This window comes from Rhincodon typus, chromosome 5 (genome assembly GCF_021869965.1).
Source record: "Rhincodon typus isolate 14 chromosome 5, sRhiTyp1.1, whole genome shotgun sequence".
Lineage (NCBI taxonomy): Eukaryota > Metazoa > Chordata > Chondrichthyes > Orectolobiformes > Rhincodontidae > Rhincodon > Rhincodon typus.
In genome coordinates, this window is record NC_063336.1 from 62285713 (window position 1) to 62299783 (window position 14071).

At 39.7% G+C, this 14071-nt stretch overlaps 1 protein-coding gene across 1 annotated transcript in view; it reads left to right on the plus strand.

Annotated features, from left to right (window-relative positions):
* The window catches only part of LOC109914682 (laminin subunit alpha-2-like), a 378683-nt gene that overhangs the window by 117378 nt on the left and 247234 nt on the right, over positions 1–14071 (plus strand). Inside the window, exons 4-7 of the mRNA XM_048597042.1 lie at positions 860–1102; positions 4434–4613; positions 6566–6655; positions 10549–10666. Coding sequence (XP_048452999.1) covers positions 860–1102; positions 4434–4613; positions 6566–6655; positions 10549–10666 — 631 coding nt within the window. The remainder of the gene's footprint in view (positions 1–859; positions 1103–4433; positions 4614–6565; positions 6656–10548; positions 10667–14071) is intronic.

Here is a 14071-nt window from a genome sequence, read left to right on the forward strand (position 1 = left end):
TGAAAGAATGCAGAATAACACAGTTAGATATGCAGACATTGTCTGTTCTGTGTGTGGGGCTGACTTCCAATGCAATGTTGTTTTAAATGTTCTCCAGCATCTGGCTATCATGTCACATGGACAATCATATGGCAAGTACATCATGCCGACTGTAAGTGGTGATGACCTGTTCTTAGATTTTCTCTAATTTTGTGTACACTAGGTAAATGCTTATTTGGTAGCCATAGTACATAATAACATCTTCGCTTCTTCAGTTGGTGCAACACAGATAAAGTGAGCTGTAGGTTATCAGTATATATGTTTTATTCATTTGTGGGATGTGTTTTTAGGTTAACATCTGTCAAATGATTTTCTGTCTATAAGTTACTGATTACACAGAAGTCTGAGTGTTGATATAATGCCCACGAACACAATGCTCAATATTAGAGATCAATAAAAAAAAACTGTAGCACCCAATAATATAAAGCTGAAATTGCTGAATAATTAATAAAAGATCTGAAATATGACGTTGTGGATACTGATGTATTCATCTATCTGGTATAGTCATGAATATTTGGATAGTGATTTGTTAAGGAAAAAAAGCATTAGCTGCAGACTGGCATCAGAATTTGTCACATATTAATGTCTATGTCAATGGCTTCAAAAATGTTTAGTGCAACTATTTCTGTGTTGGTTGAAATGTATGCTTAAAGTTATTTCAAAAGAGAACCTTCGCAAAGAAAGTCTTTCTTTAAACTGTTCTAAAAACCTTCAGTTTCATAGATCAGTCACAAATAAGATATATGTACTGTTATATAATTATTATTGGAATTTTTGTATTAAATTAGTCTGAGCTGCTAAATTTTAAATTGTTTTACAGGTGTTCCAGATTGCATATGTTATAATAAAAGCAGCCAATTCTCCACGCCCTGGGAATTGGATTTTAGAACGTTCCATTGATGGAATCATTTACAAACCATGGCAGTACTATGCCATAACGGATACAGAATGTTCTACTCGCTACAACATTGTGCCTCGACCAGGTAACCCAACATATACATCGGATGATGAAATTATTTGCACCTCATTCTATTCGAAAATTCAACCTCTGGAAAACGGTGAGGTAAGGCTGGAAGTTAAGCTACACTTACAAATGCTGATGTTGCTTGTATTGTCATCAGTACTTTCTAAAATACTGTATTTATAGGTAAATGTAAACAGAATGGATAAAGGCTACTGCAGGTAACTGACTTGCACCTAGCATTGCCTATGTGCAGTGTGACCTGATATCACCGGTGAGTCCACTGAATAAATTACAGTAGATAATTACAGTAGATAACATATGGACTGGATTCATACATGAAGGGAAGGGCCACACACAATTTAAGAACTGCTACAGGAAAGCTCAGGATATATAACCCAGTGAATTGGCGGGGGCTACAACTTCCTGGCAGAGTCAATGGCAGATGTACCCACTGCAACCATCCCGATATTTGTGAGATGAAGGGTCAGGGTCAGGAAAAGCAAGTTTCTGATGGTTCATACAGTGTCCCCAGCAGAAACAACCACAGAGCACATGATAGCTATTTAGCTGCACCGAGTGGAAACTGCTTTCATACTTTTCTTTTTGTCACACCCCTTGGATCTGCTGGCCCTGATAAAGGGTTGGGCCATGACGTCAACCTCTATTCCTACCAACCTCATACCAGGTCCTAACGTAGTGTAAATTCTTGTCCTTACGAATCCTCACCATTTCTTCATCACTGACTTTGTAAGGAGATGATGAAGGCTTAGCCCTTTTCAAAGCTGTGATTTCCCTTACAAATTCAAACCTCAATCTATCCCTGTCTTGGCCAAATCTGGTAGCCATACTTATTGCCATGCAAATATTTTGGCAATCCCTCTATCTGATGTAGACCCAAGGAAAATAGTCCCTGTGAAATTTTTAAATCTTCATTGACAATCATCTGAAACAGTCATTCCTGTGAGAGCAAAGTTACTTCCAGTAGATGGGGATCAAGGAGGGCATCCACGCTTATGTATAATGATCCCTTATTACAGCTATTTCAAAAGATTTTGAAGTGGTTAGATTTATTGCATTTCTTCCACAGTTCTGAGATATCAATAATTCAGCCTTGCGTCCTCTCGCTTTGAAAATTAATCTGTGATGAAAGCATGTCAGAAAACTGATTTGTGCTGTTTTTGATCTCTAAGATTGAGTTTTCCACCATAAGTGCTGTTGTAAATGGAGAAATTTGTTCCACTATTACTCTTTGATTCAGTTTATTGGAGCAGTGCTAAGAAGAGACATTTTCAAATGTTCCCTCCTGTTAAATCCAAATACTCAGTGGCGTAAGACACAAAGGAACAAATGGAAATAGAATGGCAAATTCAGCTTAGGTTGTGAGCCCATCCACAGTAAGGCAATCAGCTGTTCCCTGCTTCCCCGAACATGCCACTTGCCAATATGGTGATCAACCAGCTGTGTTGATTGCATAGCTGCCAAGTATTGAATAACCCTATGAAAACAACATCTGGAAGCATATTATGTTGACACAGTGATCATAATGTGAAAATGTCTACACTGGAGAGGAATTAAGACATTTGTAACTGGACCAAGTCCTTTGTTTAGCATTTGTAAATTAGAACTGTTCCTTGCTGCTTACATTATACCAGAAAATATTTGCTGAAGCTTCATTACTTTGAAATTAACTCCCTTGTTCAAAATAAATGAAAGAAGTAATCCAAATAAATAATGTCTCCGGTTCCAGACGTATAATTACTTCAACCATCTGTGAACCACTGTGCAATTGTTTGCGTATTAAAGAGCTGTTATTACAGCACAATGGTCAAATATGATTTGTGAATTAGTTTTTTGAAAAATACCATTTACAGATAATTTAATAAGTGAAGCAGTTCTATGGTATAAGATGATGGCCTGTTTTAAAGTATGGATTGTTTTGCACGGTTATTTAAGCAGTTAGATGTCAGTGCATTGTATAGAAAATAGGAGGAGAAATAGGCCATTTGGCCCTTCAAGCCTGCTCCACCATTCAATATGATTAAGGCTAATCATCCAAATCAGTACTGTGTTCCCACTTTTTCCTCATACACTTTGATCCCTCTAATGTCACGAATTATATCTAACCTGTTCTTAAAAAAAAAACAATGTCTTGGCCTTAGCTGCCAATTGTGGTAGAGAATTCCACAGGCTGAACATTTTCTGTGTGAAGAGATCTTCATCTCAATCCTAAATGGCCTAGCCCGTGTTCTTAACTTGTGACCCCTGGTTCTGGAAAATGAATATGCTTAATGATCTCATTGAGTAATGTCATTAATATTTGGATATGTTTAGAGAATGAAGGACATATCTGTAGACTTTTGATGGACATAAAAGGGGCTGAACATTCTGCTTTTCAAGCTTTTCACAGGGGGCCTCTTGTGATGCATTGGTCATGTTCCTACCCCTGGACCAGGAGATCCAGGTTCAAGTCCTACTTGCTACAGAGATGTGTAATAACATCTTTGAACAGGTTGATTAGAAAGATAGCTTAATTAAAAAAAAATTAACCTGTTAACAGAGGAGGAGGAGCAATTGGTAGAGATAGGACAGTGCTGAGAGCGAAAGACAAATTGAGTGGTAATGGTGATTACAGAATGATAGAAGTGTAAAGTGTTGTAAACTGTGAAAAGGAGGAAATGAGCCAGCTGTGCTCAGAGCAAAGTCAACAAGACACAAGACCAGGCTAGGGTGGGGCTTTGTAATCGAAATGGAGGATAGCTGACATTTATGCAACATAACAAGTCCTAAACGCTGTAGTGTTCCCAGGCGGAAAATGAGGTGTTGTACCTCTGTATTGGTTAGGTCATAGGTGGAATACTGTGTGCAGTTCTGGCCCCCATACTACTGGAAGGACGTGATTGCAGTGGAGAGAGTGCAGAGGAAATTCACCAGGGATGAAAAGTCTCAGTTGTGAGGAGAGACTGGACAGGCTGGGTTTGTTTCCCTTGGAGCAAATGAGGCTGGTGGGAAAGGGTGTGGGATCTGACTGAGGTATAGAAAATTATGAGAAGCATAGACATATAGATCTGTTTCCATGGAAGATGTATCTAAGACCAGAGGGCATGGTTAAAGTGAGGAGTAGGTGGGTTAGAGGAGATCTGAGAAAAACTTTTCTCACCCAGAGGGTTGGAGAAGTATGGAACATGCTGCCTGAGAGATGGTGAAGGCAGGTATTCTTGCAACATTTAAGAAGCATCTGGATGAGGGCACAGTTGGCAGGTAAATGGGATTAGTTTAGTTTTGTGTTTTGTGGTTAGCGTAGCCGTGGCAGGCCGAAGGGCCTGTTTCAGTGCTGTTTAACTCAATGACATGAATGTCAGCAGATGTTTTGGGTGAAGGTAAATTTGAATATTTGCTTATGAATATTAATTTTGCTTTTTTTCATGTTCAGATTCATACTTCCCTTATCAATGGAAGACCAAGTGCTGAAGATCCATCCCCGACTTTACTGGAGTTCACTTCAGCTCGCTATATTCGTCTGAGGCTTGAAAGAATAAGAACGCTTAATGCTGATCTGATGACACTGGCATACAATGATCCAAAAGATATTGATCCTATTGTTACAAGAAGGGTGAGACTTCTTGTCTTTAATATTTAACACTGAGTCAAATTACATTCAATAATTTAGCTTTTATAGGTTTATTTTGATTGATCTCTAAATGTTTTTAAAATCCTTTTCCTTTATGAAGTTTCTCATGAAAATAATGTTTAATTGAACTTCATTTCTGGTTTGTTAAATATATGAGCCATTCCATGTCTTAATTTGGAAGTTTCTTTCAGCTAACTCAAACTTGCGCAATATTCAGGATACTGACAAAATAAATGCAGCTGTTCCACTCTCTAGAGACTGATCACTGGGATTTTAAGTAGAGCAAAGTCAACAGACTTGAGTTATATATTGTTGCACCTTACACATTGGATAGGCAAAGTTTAAAAAGTAATTTGGGAAGATAAGGTGTGGTAACGTAGCGATTATTTTACGAAACTAATGATCCAGAAGTTGACTTTAAATCCCACTATAACACATTATGAAGCTGATTTCAATAAAAATGATAATAAATAAAATTGCCATGAAAGTTTTTAGAATTTTGGATTTAATACAAAGCTGTAGGACAACTGGCCTAATTACTAATTTGACTAAAAGTGTCGTGTTCTTATCGTTGTTCATGATATTTTGCTGTGAAGTGGGTGTGAACATTGAAATACCAATGAACAATTCCATTGCAAGTATTAACCTTGGATAATGATTTTTAATATTGATATCCAAACATTCCAATGTTGATCATTTGGGATCGGGTGAAATTGTTGGTTCCTAATTACCATGTGGGTAGCTATAGTATCTAACAGTTGAAATTTACTATATCAGGTGCCACGGTATGTGATTATTAGTAATATGTATATCACAGTATAAATGGCTATTGATATTAGAAATGCTTAATCATTCATCATCAAACACCAACATGAGGCAGCACTAGTTTGCCTACTTTTTCCCTGCCAATGACCAGAAGCATTTTGGAATGGTTTCTTCGATTTAGTATGAAGCATTTTATATAGTTTGTAGCTCACTCTCCTTTCTTAAATTCTAAAATGTGTTTCTATTTTATTTAACTGAACACAAATTAAGATAGAATGAAACATGCCAACATTTGTAAGGAACAGGATTTCAACGGACAATCCAGTTTACAAGACTTTCAGAGAGAGTTCACATGACAGAGTTTGTGGGTAGAATAAGGTTATTTCATTTTGAACTCAGTCAGAGAGGTTTTGAAATATTATGCCCGAAGAGCACCAACTTTTTCTCCCTTGCTGTTTCTATACTTCTCTCAGAAAAGTGTGTTAGCTGAAAACCCACTAGAAGTCATCACTGCCACCATTGGAAGGTGCTGAAGAGGATTTCTGAATCTGCCTCATTGCCTGCAGCAAAGAGAATTCAGCCAGCTGCAGCTGGTCCAGGAAGATTAACCGATGTGAATAGCATGAATGTGTGGGCTAACCTTGGATACAAAACACCATTTGGTAGAATCTGTGACATCCTTTTCTGCTGGGTTTAATTGTCACTTGATCAAAGCACTTTTCCTCAAACGTGCGCACTGTGTGTGTGTGTGTGTGTGTGTGTGTGTGTGTGAGACTTGTTTGTAAAAAGTAAAGTCACCAGACCACAGGGCTGCTCTTTTATTAGAGAGAGACACCTGGTTGAGAGCTGTTCATGGTAACTATGGTAACCTCAGCCAGTGTGCGAAGTGAATGCTGTTGGCATCATCACACTGCAAACTGGCCATCCGGCCAACTGAGTCAGCCAACGCCCTAAGTTACTTGTAATTCTTGTCTGAATATATTCTGAGACCTAAATAATTGGCTGTATCACAACTTAGTTAAATTAAAACTTCGTTTTGACCAGTGTTGGAATGGGATGAGAAAAGGAATTTGTGCATCCAACCTTAGTCGTAGCAATGAGCATATCAGAGTAAGGTATTAACATTAACACATTAACATTTTTAACGTTTGTCTTTTTGTCCCTTTTAGTATTACTACACGCTGAAAGACATTTCTATCGGTGGGATGTGCATCTGCTATGGACATGCAAGTGCTTGCCCTCTTGATTTAGTAACCAATGTATGTATATTTCTTTATTTTTGTAGAAGTTACTTATAGAATTAATCGTACACTCATTTTCTTCATCATAAAGATAAAAGTAAAACCCACTCATACTAGGCCAGCCAAAAGCCATATGTAACTCATACACCTTCCATAGTGAGCATACTCTCACTTCTCCAAGCAAATGATTAGCCGTATTCATTTGATCTTTCAAAATTCCATAGATTTTAGGAAGTTTCAGGAATAGAAGGTAGAATGTGTAACCCTCTAAGGTTTTAGAGTAGATTTGTAGCTTGGGTTGTGGGTGTTGTGGTTGGTTGGCTCACCGAGCTGGTTCGTTAGTGCGCAGAAGTTTCATTACCCTGCTGGGTAACATCATTAGTGCAGCTCTGATAAAGTGTTGTTGTGTTTTCCCGCCTGTTGTTTAAACTCTGGAGTCTGTTGAGCTGGTTTACCTCACTTCTGGTTTTCCTTCACAATGGAGCTTATATGGGGTGTAGCTCTATGTGTTTATTGATGGCTTTCTTAGTAGAGACCCAAACTTCTAGAAATTCCCGTGCTTGTCTCTGCTTTGCCTGCCCCAGGATCCTGGCGTTGTCCCAGTCGAATTGGTGGTTTTCCTTATCCATGTGGATAGAGATGAGTGAGTACTGGTCGTGTCTTTTTGTTGCCAGTTGATGTTCATGTACCCTTGTTGTTAATTTCCTTCCTGTTTGTCCAATGTAATGTTTGTCACAGTCTCTGTAGGGAATCTTGTATATGACATTGGTCCTGTCCATAGTGGGTAGTGGGCCTTTGGTTTGAGTGAGCAGTTGTCGTAGGGTTGATGTGGGTTTGTGTGCTACTCTGATGCCCAGTGGTCGTAGGAGCCTTGTGGTCAGTTCAGGTGTGGTCCTGATGTAAGGTAGCGTGATGAGTGTGTCAGGGCATGTAGTATCTTCCTGGTGTCGTTCGTGTAATAGACATCTTCTGCCTCAGTTGTTTTGGGTATCCATTGTTTTTGAATATTTGGAAGAGATACTCTTCTTCTTCTTGGCGTAGCTCTGTGCTGCTGCAGTGTGCTGTTGCCCCTTTAAATAATATTCTCACGCAACTTCGTTTGTGTGTGTTAGGGTGGTTGTTGTTGAAATTCAGTACTTGGTCAGCGTGTGTGGCTTTCCTGTGTACCTTTGTTAGGAATTCCCCATTTGTCCTGCTTTCCACCATGACGTCCAGGAATGGGAGCTGTTTGTTCTTCTCCTGTTCTCTGGTGAATCTGGTCCCGGTGAGGGTGTTGTTTATTAGTTCGTATGTCTCCTCTAGTTTGGTCCATTTAATAATGACGAAGGTGTCGTCCACGTAGCGTATCCATAGTTTTGGTTGGATTAGCAGAAGGGCTGTACTTTCAAGTCTCTACATCACCACTTCAGCTATTAGTCCGGAGATAGGTGATCCCATGGGTGTCCCGTTGATCTGTTCATATATTTGGCCATTAAAGGTGAAGTGGGTGGTGAGGCACAGGTCCAGTAGCTTCAACGTGTTGTCTGTGGAGTTGGTTTCACTAGGATCTTGTTCTTGTTTTAGTAGTGCTGTCATTGTTTCTCTTGTTAGTGGCATGTCTATTGATGTGAATAGGGCAGTAACATCAAATGATACCATGGTCTCGTCGTCATCTATCCTTATGTCCTTGATGGAATTGAGGAACTCTTGGGCTGAGTGGATTGAGTGGGGTGACTTGCTGACGAGGTGCTTTAGTCTCCTTTGTAGCTCCTTGGCTAATCTATGTGATTGGTTATTAGCCAAGGAGCTACAAAGGAGACTAAAGCACCTTGTCAGCAAGTCACCCCACTCAATCCACTCAGCCCAAGAGTTCCTCAATTGGAAAATAGGATTCGATGAAAAGCAGCAAGATTTAGATTGTTTTGGTATCAGGTGAAGAATGTGGCAGACAGAAACGTAAAGTTATCCTTTTCCATTGAAAAAAATGTTTTTTTTAAATGATGGGAGGCTGAAAATTGTTGATAAGTTGAGAGATCTGGATATCCTTGTACAAAGGCCTCAGAGAGCTAGCGTGCAGATTTATCAAGTAATTAGGCAAGTAAGTGGTGTGTTAACTCTTATTGCAAAGAAAGTGGAGTATAGAAGCAAATGGGTTTTACTGTGATCATGTAGGGCCTTGGTAAGACCATAGCTGGAGTACTGTGTACAGTTTTGGTGGCCTTGCTATAACAAAGTTCACAAGACTTAAACTACTATTCTTACTAGCAGTACAAAACTAGAATCTATGGAACACTTTTAATTCATTAAAACATTTGAGGTGCTGCACAAAACATCAGAAAGTATGACCTGCGTCACATGAGGCCGAATGGGTCAGATGACCAAAGGCTTGGTCAAAAAGGCATGTTTTAAGGAATGTCTCACACATGAGCAGTCAGGTAGAGATGTTGGAAGGATATTCCACAGCTTGGGCCTAAGCAACTGAATTGTGACCACCAATGATGGAGCAAATAAAACTAATGCACGTACTTTCGGAGTTGGAGGAACACAATTATCTTGGAAGGGAGTGATGCTGGTACATATTATAGATTTAGAGAAGACTGAGCCTTGGAAGGATTTCATAACATGGAAGCAAATTTCTGACATTGGGTTGATTGTCCTATGAGGAAAAATTGAATAGACCAGGCTCACATTCCCCAGAGTTCAGAAGAATGAGAGGTGACTTAATTTAAATTTATATGTTGTAAAATTTGACTTTGTAGCACTTTTAAGAACAAATGGCAGATTCATCAAGTAAGTGGTGCATTAGCTCTTCGTATAAAGAAAATAGAATATAGAAGCAAAAGGGTTTTACTATGATCATGTAGGATCTTGGTAAGACCATTCCTGGAATGCTGTGTATAGTACCATGTGTGCACACTTACTGGTATTAGCATGGATGCTGTACCTGTGTGTTGGACGCATGTAGATATGTAACACCTTTTTACTGCCAGTGGTGTCACCTTTGACTTGAATGCTCCAACTAATTTCCTCTCTTAATCCCAAGCAGTTGACCATGCCTTCAGCAGCAATAAGGACTCTCCATTAACATTATTTAAAGGAATCATCAACTGCCTTCAGATTGATTTCTGCTGAGTGTTATTGGAGTTAATGGAAAAGTTTAGTGCTTTAATTTGTCAGTTGAAGTTGCTAAAGTCTAAGTGGGTATTGTGTCCAGTGGTGAATGTCTTGAATCTGACTTCAAGAGTTCTGTTCAGATCACTTGTCCTCATGCAATGGTGCTGCACTTTTTATTTCCCTTGACTTACATTATGACAGGGAAAATGAACAGAGAAAGACAAGGTGCTTAAGGGGGCATTGGGAAATATGTTATTCAAAAAGACTGATTTATTGGATGAGAAGGTTGCCCTTTTAAGGATGTAGACAGTGGATTGAGCCAATACTCTTGATTTTAGGAGAATGAGCGATAATCTCATTAAAACATATAAGATTCTGAGAGGAATTGCTATGGTATGTGCTGTGAAGTTGTTTTTGCAATTTGGAGAGTTTAGATTGAGAGGGTGTAGTCTCAGAACAAGAGGCTGGAAGTATCAAACTAAAATTTCTTCACTCAGAGGTTTGGGAATCTGGCATTTTCTACTCTAAAGGCATGTGGACACTCTGTCATTAAGTCTATTCAGGGCTGAAAGGAAGTGAGGATCAGGCAAGAAAGAGGTCGATGATCATTAATGAATGCACAGCAGGCTCAATGGCTGTGTCCTCTAATTCTGTTCCTGTTCCCTAATATATTCTATTTTATTGCAGAAAATGGATATTATTACAGTTTTTACAAAGCAGCAAGTGCTGGCTGTGGGCGTGAAATAAGTTTGGCTCCTATTTAAGTTAACAATGAAAGTTGGTCTATTTAATATGAATGTATTCTGTTCATCTGACAGAAATTTAGCTGCAAATGTGAACACAATACCTGTGGAGAAAGTTGTGATCGTTGCTGTCCTGGATTCCATCAAAAACCATGGGCAGCTGGAACATTTTACAGCAGCAAGTTATGTGAACGTAAGTTAATAAACAAACAGATCATTCTTCAAAGAGATAGCCGTCATTTGGAAAAAAAATTCTTTCCCGTTCACTTAAACAAAGCAACTGACTTGAGTTTTTTAAAAAAAAATGCTATTTGAATACCAAAGTTAGCTCAGTGTTGATCGATCTTCCTACATAGCTTGACAATGTTGCTAATGCTGCCTTGAAATAAAATTACTGCATTCATTGTGCACGTTATAACAAAGCAAGGTATTAAAAGGGTCATGAACTATATGCAAACAATTTATTATTAATAATAATTTTATTGTTATTATTATTTTTATTATACATTGCCGGCCACTTGGTACAGACTGATGTCAATTCTTCTGAGGCAGAGAATGCTGCAGGTTGTGAGTAATGGACAATGATTATCTCTGGACTTAAGTCTGTAAGGGAACAAATTTATATCCCATTTCTTTTATATGTGCTGCCATGCACAATGTTCATTTAACATATGTGTAAATCAAGAGCCCAAAACTTAATATCCTTCTATGTGACAGTGACACTTGGCAGTTGCTTTAATGTGGAAATATGCAAAAGAAGGAAGACTCAGGTTTTGCTCCATTTGGGTACTCTATCCATTCATTTGACTTGTCCTTGTATATTTACAGTTTTAAAATTTTTTGTTTAATGGGCGTTTGCTGAAATTGCAAATTGATAATGTTCCAGAAAAGGAAACAGGGCACTTGGGCCCAGAGTGAACACAGCTACCAAGTGGACATCTTCTCAATCATTTAGATTGAAGAATTGAGAAATAATTAGGAAAACAACAATGAAGGACTTTCAGTTAGAGCAGGTGAATACCATGTCACATAAGGTATGTAAGAAAAGATCATAAAAAGAGGGAAAGGTAGCCTTGAATACAGAGGGAGAAATGAAAAGAAAGGAAAAGCAGAATTTATAAAATTATAAGAAACAAACGTGGTGAAGTGATTGTAATGAGGTCAGCCAGCTGGACCTCATAGAATATGAGTTCCCTGATTGGGGCTGTTGATCTGGTCCAATCAGGGAGCCCTGGCTGACAGATATAAACAGGAATGTCAGAGGTTCTGTTCGCTCTGAGAGCGGACTCTGGGGAAGCCGGACCAGTGTCAAGTACATTGCATGTATAATTAAAGGGTGACTTGGTGATGGGATACCGGCCTCTGTGGATTTATTTCACTTGTTGTTTTATAATCCCTAGCAAAAAATACAACCTGAAGGAATGAGACTGCATGGCTGAACCTTAATGTTTTTCTTGGCAAACCTGCATCAAGTTTTTAGGAGGGAATAATTTCTTGCTGTGTTTTGTGGAAAGACCACATTAATTACCTAACCCACTGCAATGGCATCCCTCCTGTTCGATTCTTACCAACTGCTGTTCCTGGAACAATTTATCATTCACTGGACATCCGCCTTTTGCCCATGCCCTCTTGTAAAGCTTTGTGCACCTGGGCAAGCATTGGCAATTTGACATTTCCCCTCACTGGCAACACAATGGAATATCCCCCACAAAGTCACACTGCACATGGTACATTCCCTCATAGATACAACTTCATTCTCTCACCCCCATTGCTGTTTCGCCACCAGGTCACACAATTCATCTGTCTGCTGCTATCCCATTTAAACACCATCTCTCAGTCACAGCTGCCCTGTCTCCAATCTCTATAGGACACCAGCATCTTGTCATTATCCAATAGGGTGCATCTCACACAGGCAAGCAATCGGAAAATTCCAATCATTAGCTTTTATTTACATCTGCCAAAAGTGAGCAAAAACAAAACGAATAGAGCCTGCAGTTTGCTCCCACCATGCAAACATGATGAGCAACGACTATTTGACAGGCCATGATAGTCTGCTGCACCCATTTCTTGTCTATTGGAACCCAATGACAATGAGGTCCTTTTTGGGCTTGAAGCACCCAATGGAACTGAGCTATGTCCTCAGGCTCCTCCTCAGAAGATGGCTTCCGTTCTCCCAGTTTATCAACATATATCACAGTGCCTCATTGCCTGCTCCAATTGTGCGGAGCTCGGCAGGCCAGGATGATGCACCCCACTCTGAAAAGACTGTACTCCACCAGACCAGCCCAAACAGCAGAACAGCATCTTCACCAGCTCTCTCGGAGCTCACCATGGCCCTGGCAGAGACTCTGGAGGGGCCCGATGGATATTCCTCATTCCCTGTGATGACCTCCTACATCTGCCTTGCTGTCTTAGGAAGACAACTCCAACCAGAATGTTATGAATGAATTTTCCCAGGTGTCTCACAATACCAAAGTGGTCAAATCACAACAAACACAAGCCAGTACAAATGCAAAACAGTCCCAACTTTATTAGGAAAAATGTTACAATAATTTTTAATACTAAACGTACTCTGTCTAATCTTATCTGGCCCGTGAAGGTTACAAAACTTCCTTGGTCTCTTGTAGAATTATGTAGTCACTGTCTCTCTGCCTCTGTCACTGGGTCTGTGAAGCTGCTTTCATCCTCTCTCTCTGTCTCTGGATGGTTAGCTGGTCTCTGCCTCTTGCCATGCTGGTCTCCTTGGAAGGCCTCCAGAAGATTCAAGAGAGCAGTGTGCATGCGAACCCTGTTTTTATACCTTTCTGATGGTTTTATGTAACTTTCTGTAGTTCTGGCCAATCAGGGAGGCACACTTAACAGTTTGAAACATTGTCAATCATTTGGGTGGCTTGTTACTGTTTTGTTCCTTTGTGCCTTTCTGTCTGGGCCCTCCTTTATTTGGTGGATAAATTGTTGTGGGTATGTCTGGCCATGATAACTGTTGTCTTTTACATTATGCTAATGTTATTAGCACCTGGCTACTGTGTCAGGCGTGTGGTTCTTATGATTTCAGAGTTTTACTTGGCCAATGTAGCCAGCATCCCTTGCTATTTGCCCAAGTGAGCAATATATCTGTGTTTTAGCAGCCAGTAGGCAGCTATAACATCAAAACGGAGTTGCTGCTGCGTACCGATCCCCTACAGTGTCCAAGCATTCATCACTTGTGCATCTAAGCTTGTGCCCATGATACTGACACTGACTCTGCCCATTCTGTGTGTCGATCAAACCTGTTGGATTACGTAGAGAGCAACAAGTTGTGGCAATGAACAGAGCTTGCAGTGGACGCTGTCAGTACTGGCTCCGCCCGGCTGCCCAGTGCTCCTCCCCGTTACCCGGTCTACACCCCACCCACCCCACCCACCCCAAGACCCTCCATATCCCTCGAATCAAGAATAAGGAAAGCAAGCAAAAACTAGCAGGGAGAATTACAAAGGACTAGGAAAATGATAAATCCTGATTGATCACTCAAGAGAATCTAATATATAAACATTTTAAAGAAAAGGTAAATCATCATTTAATCACTTCAATAATGTTTTTTTTCCCATAAATACATGTT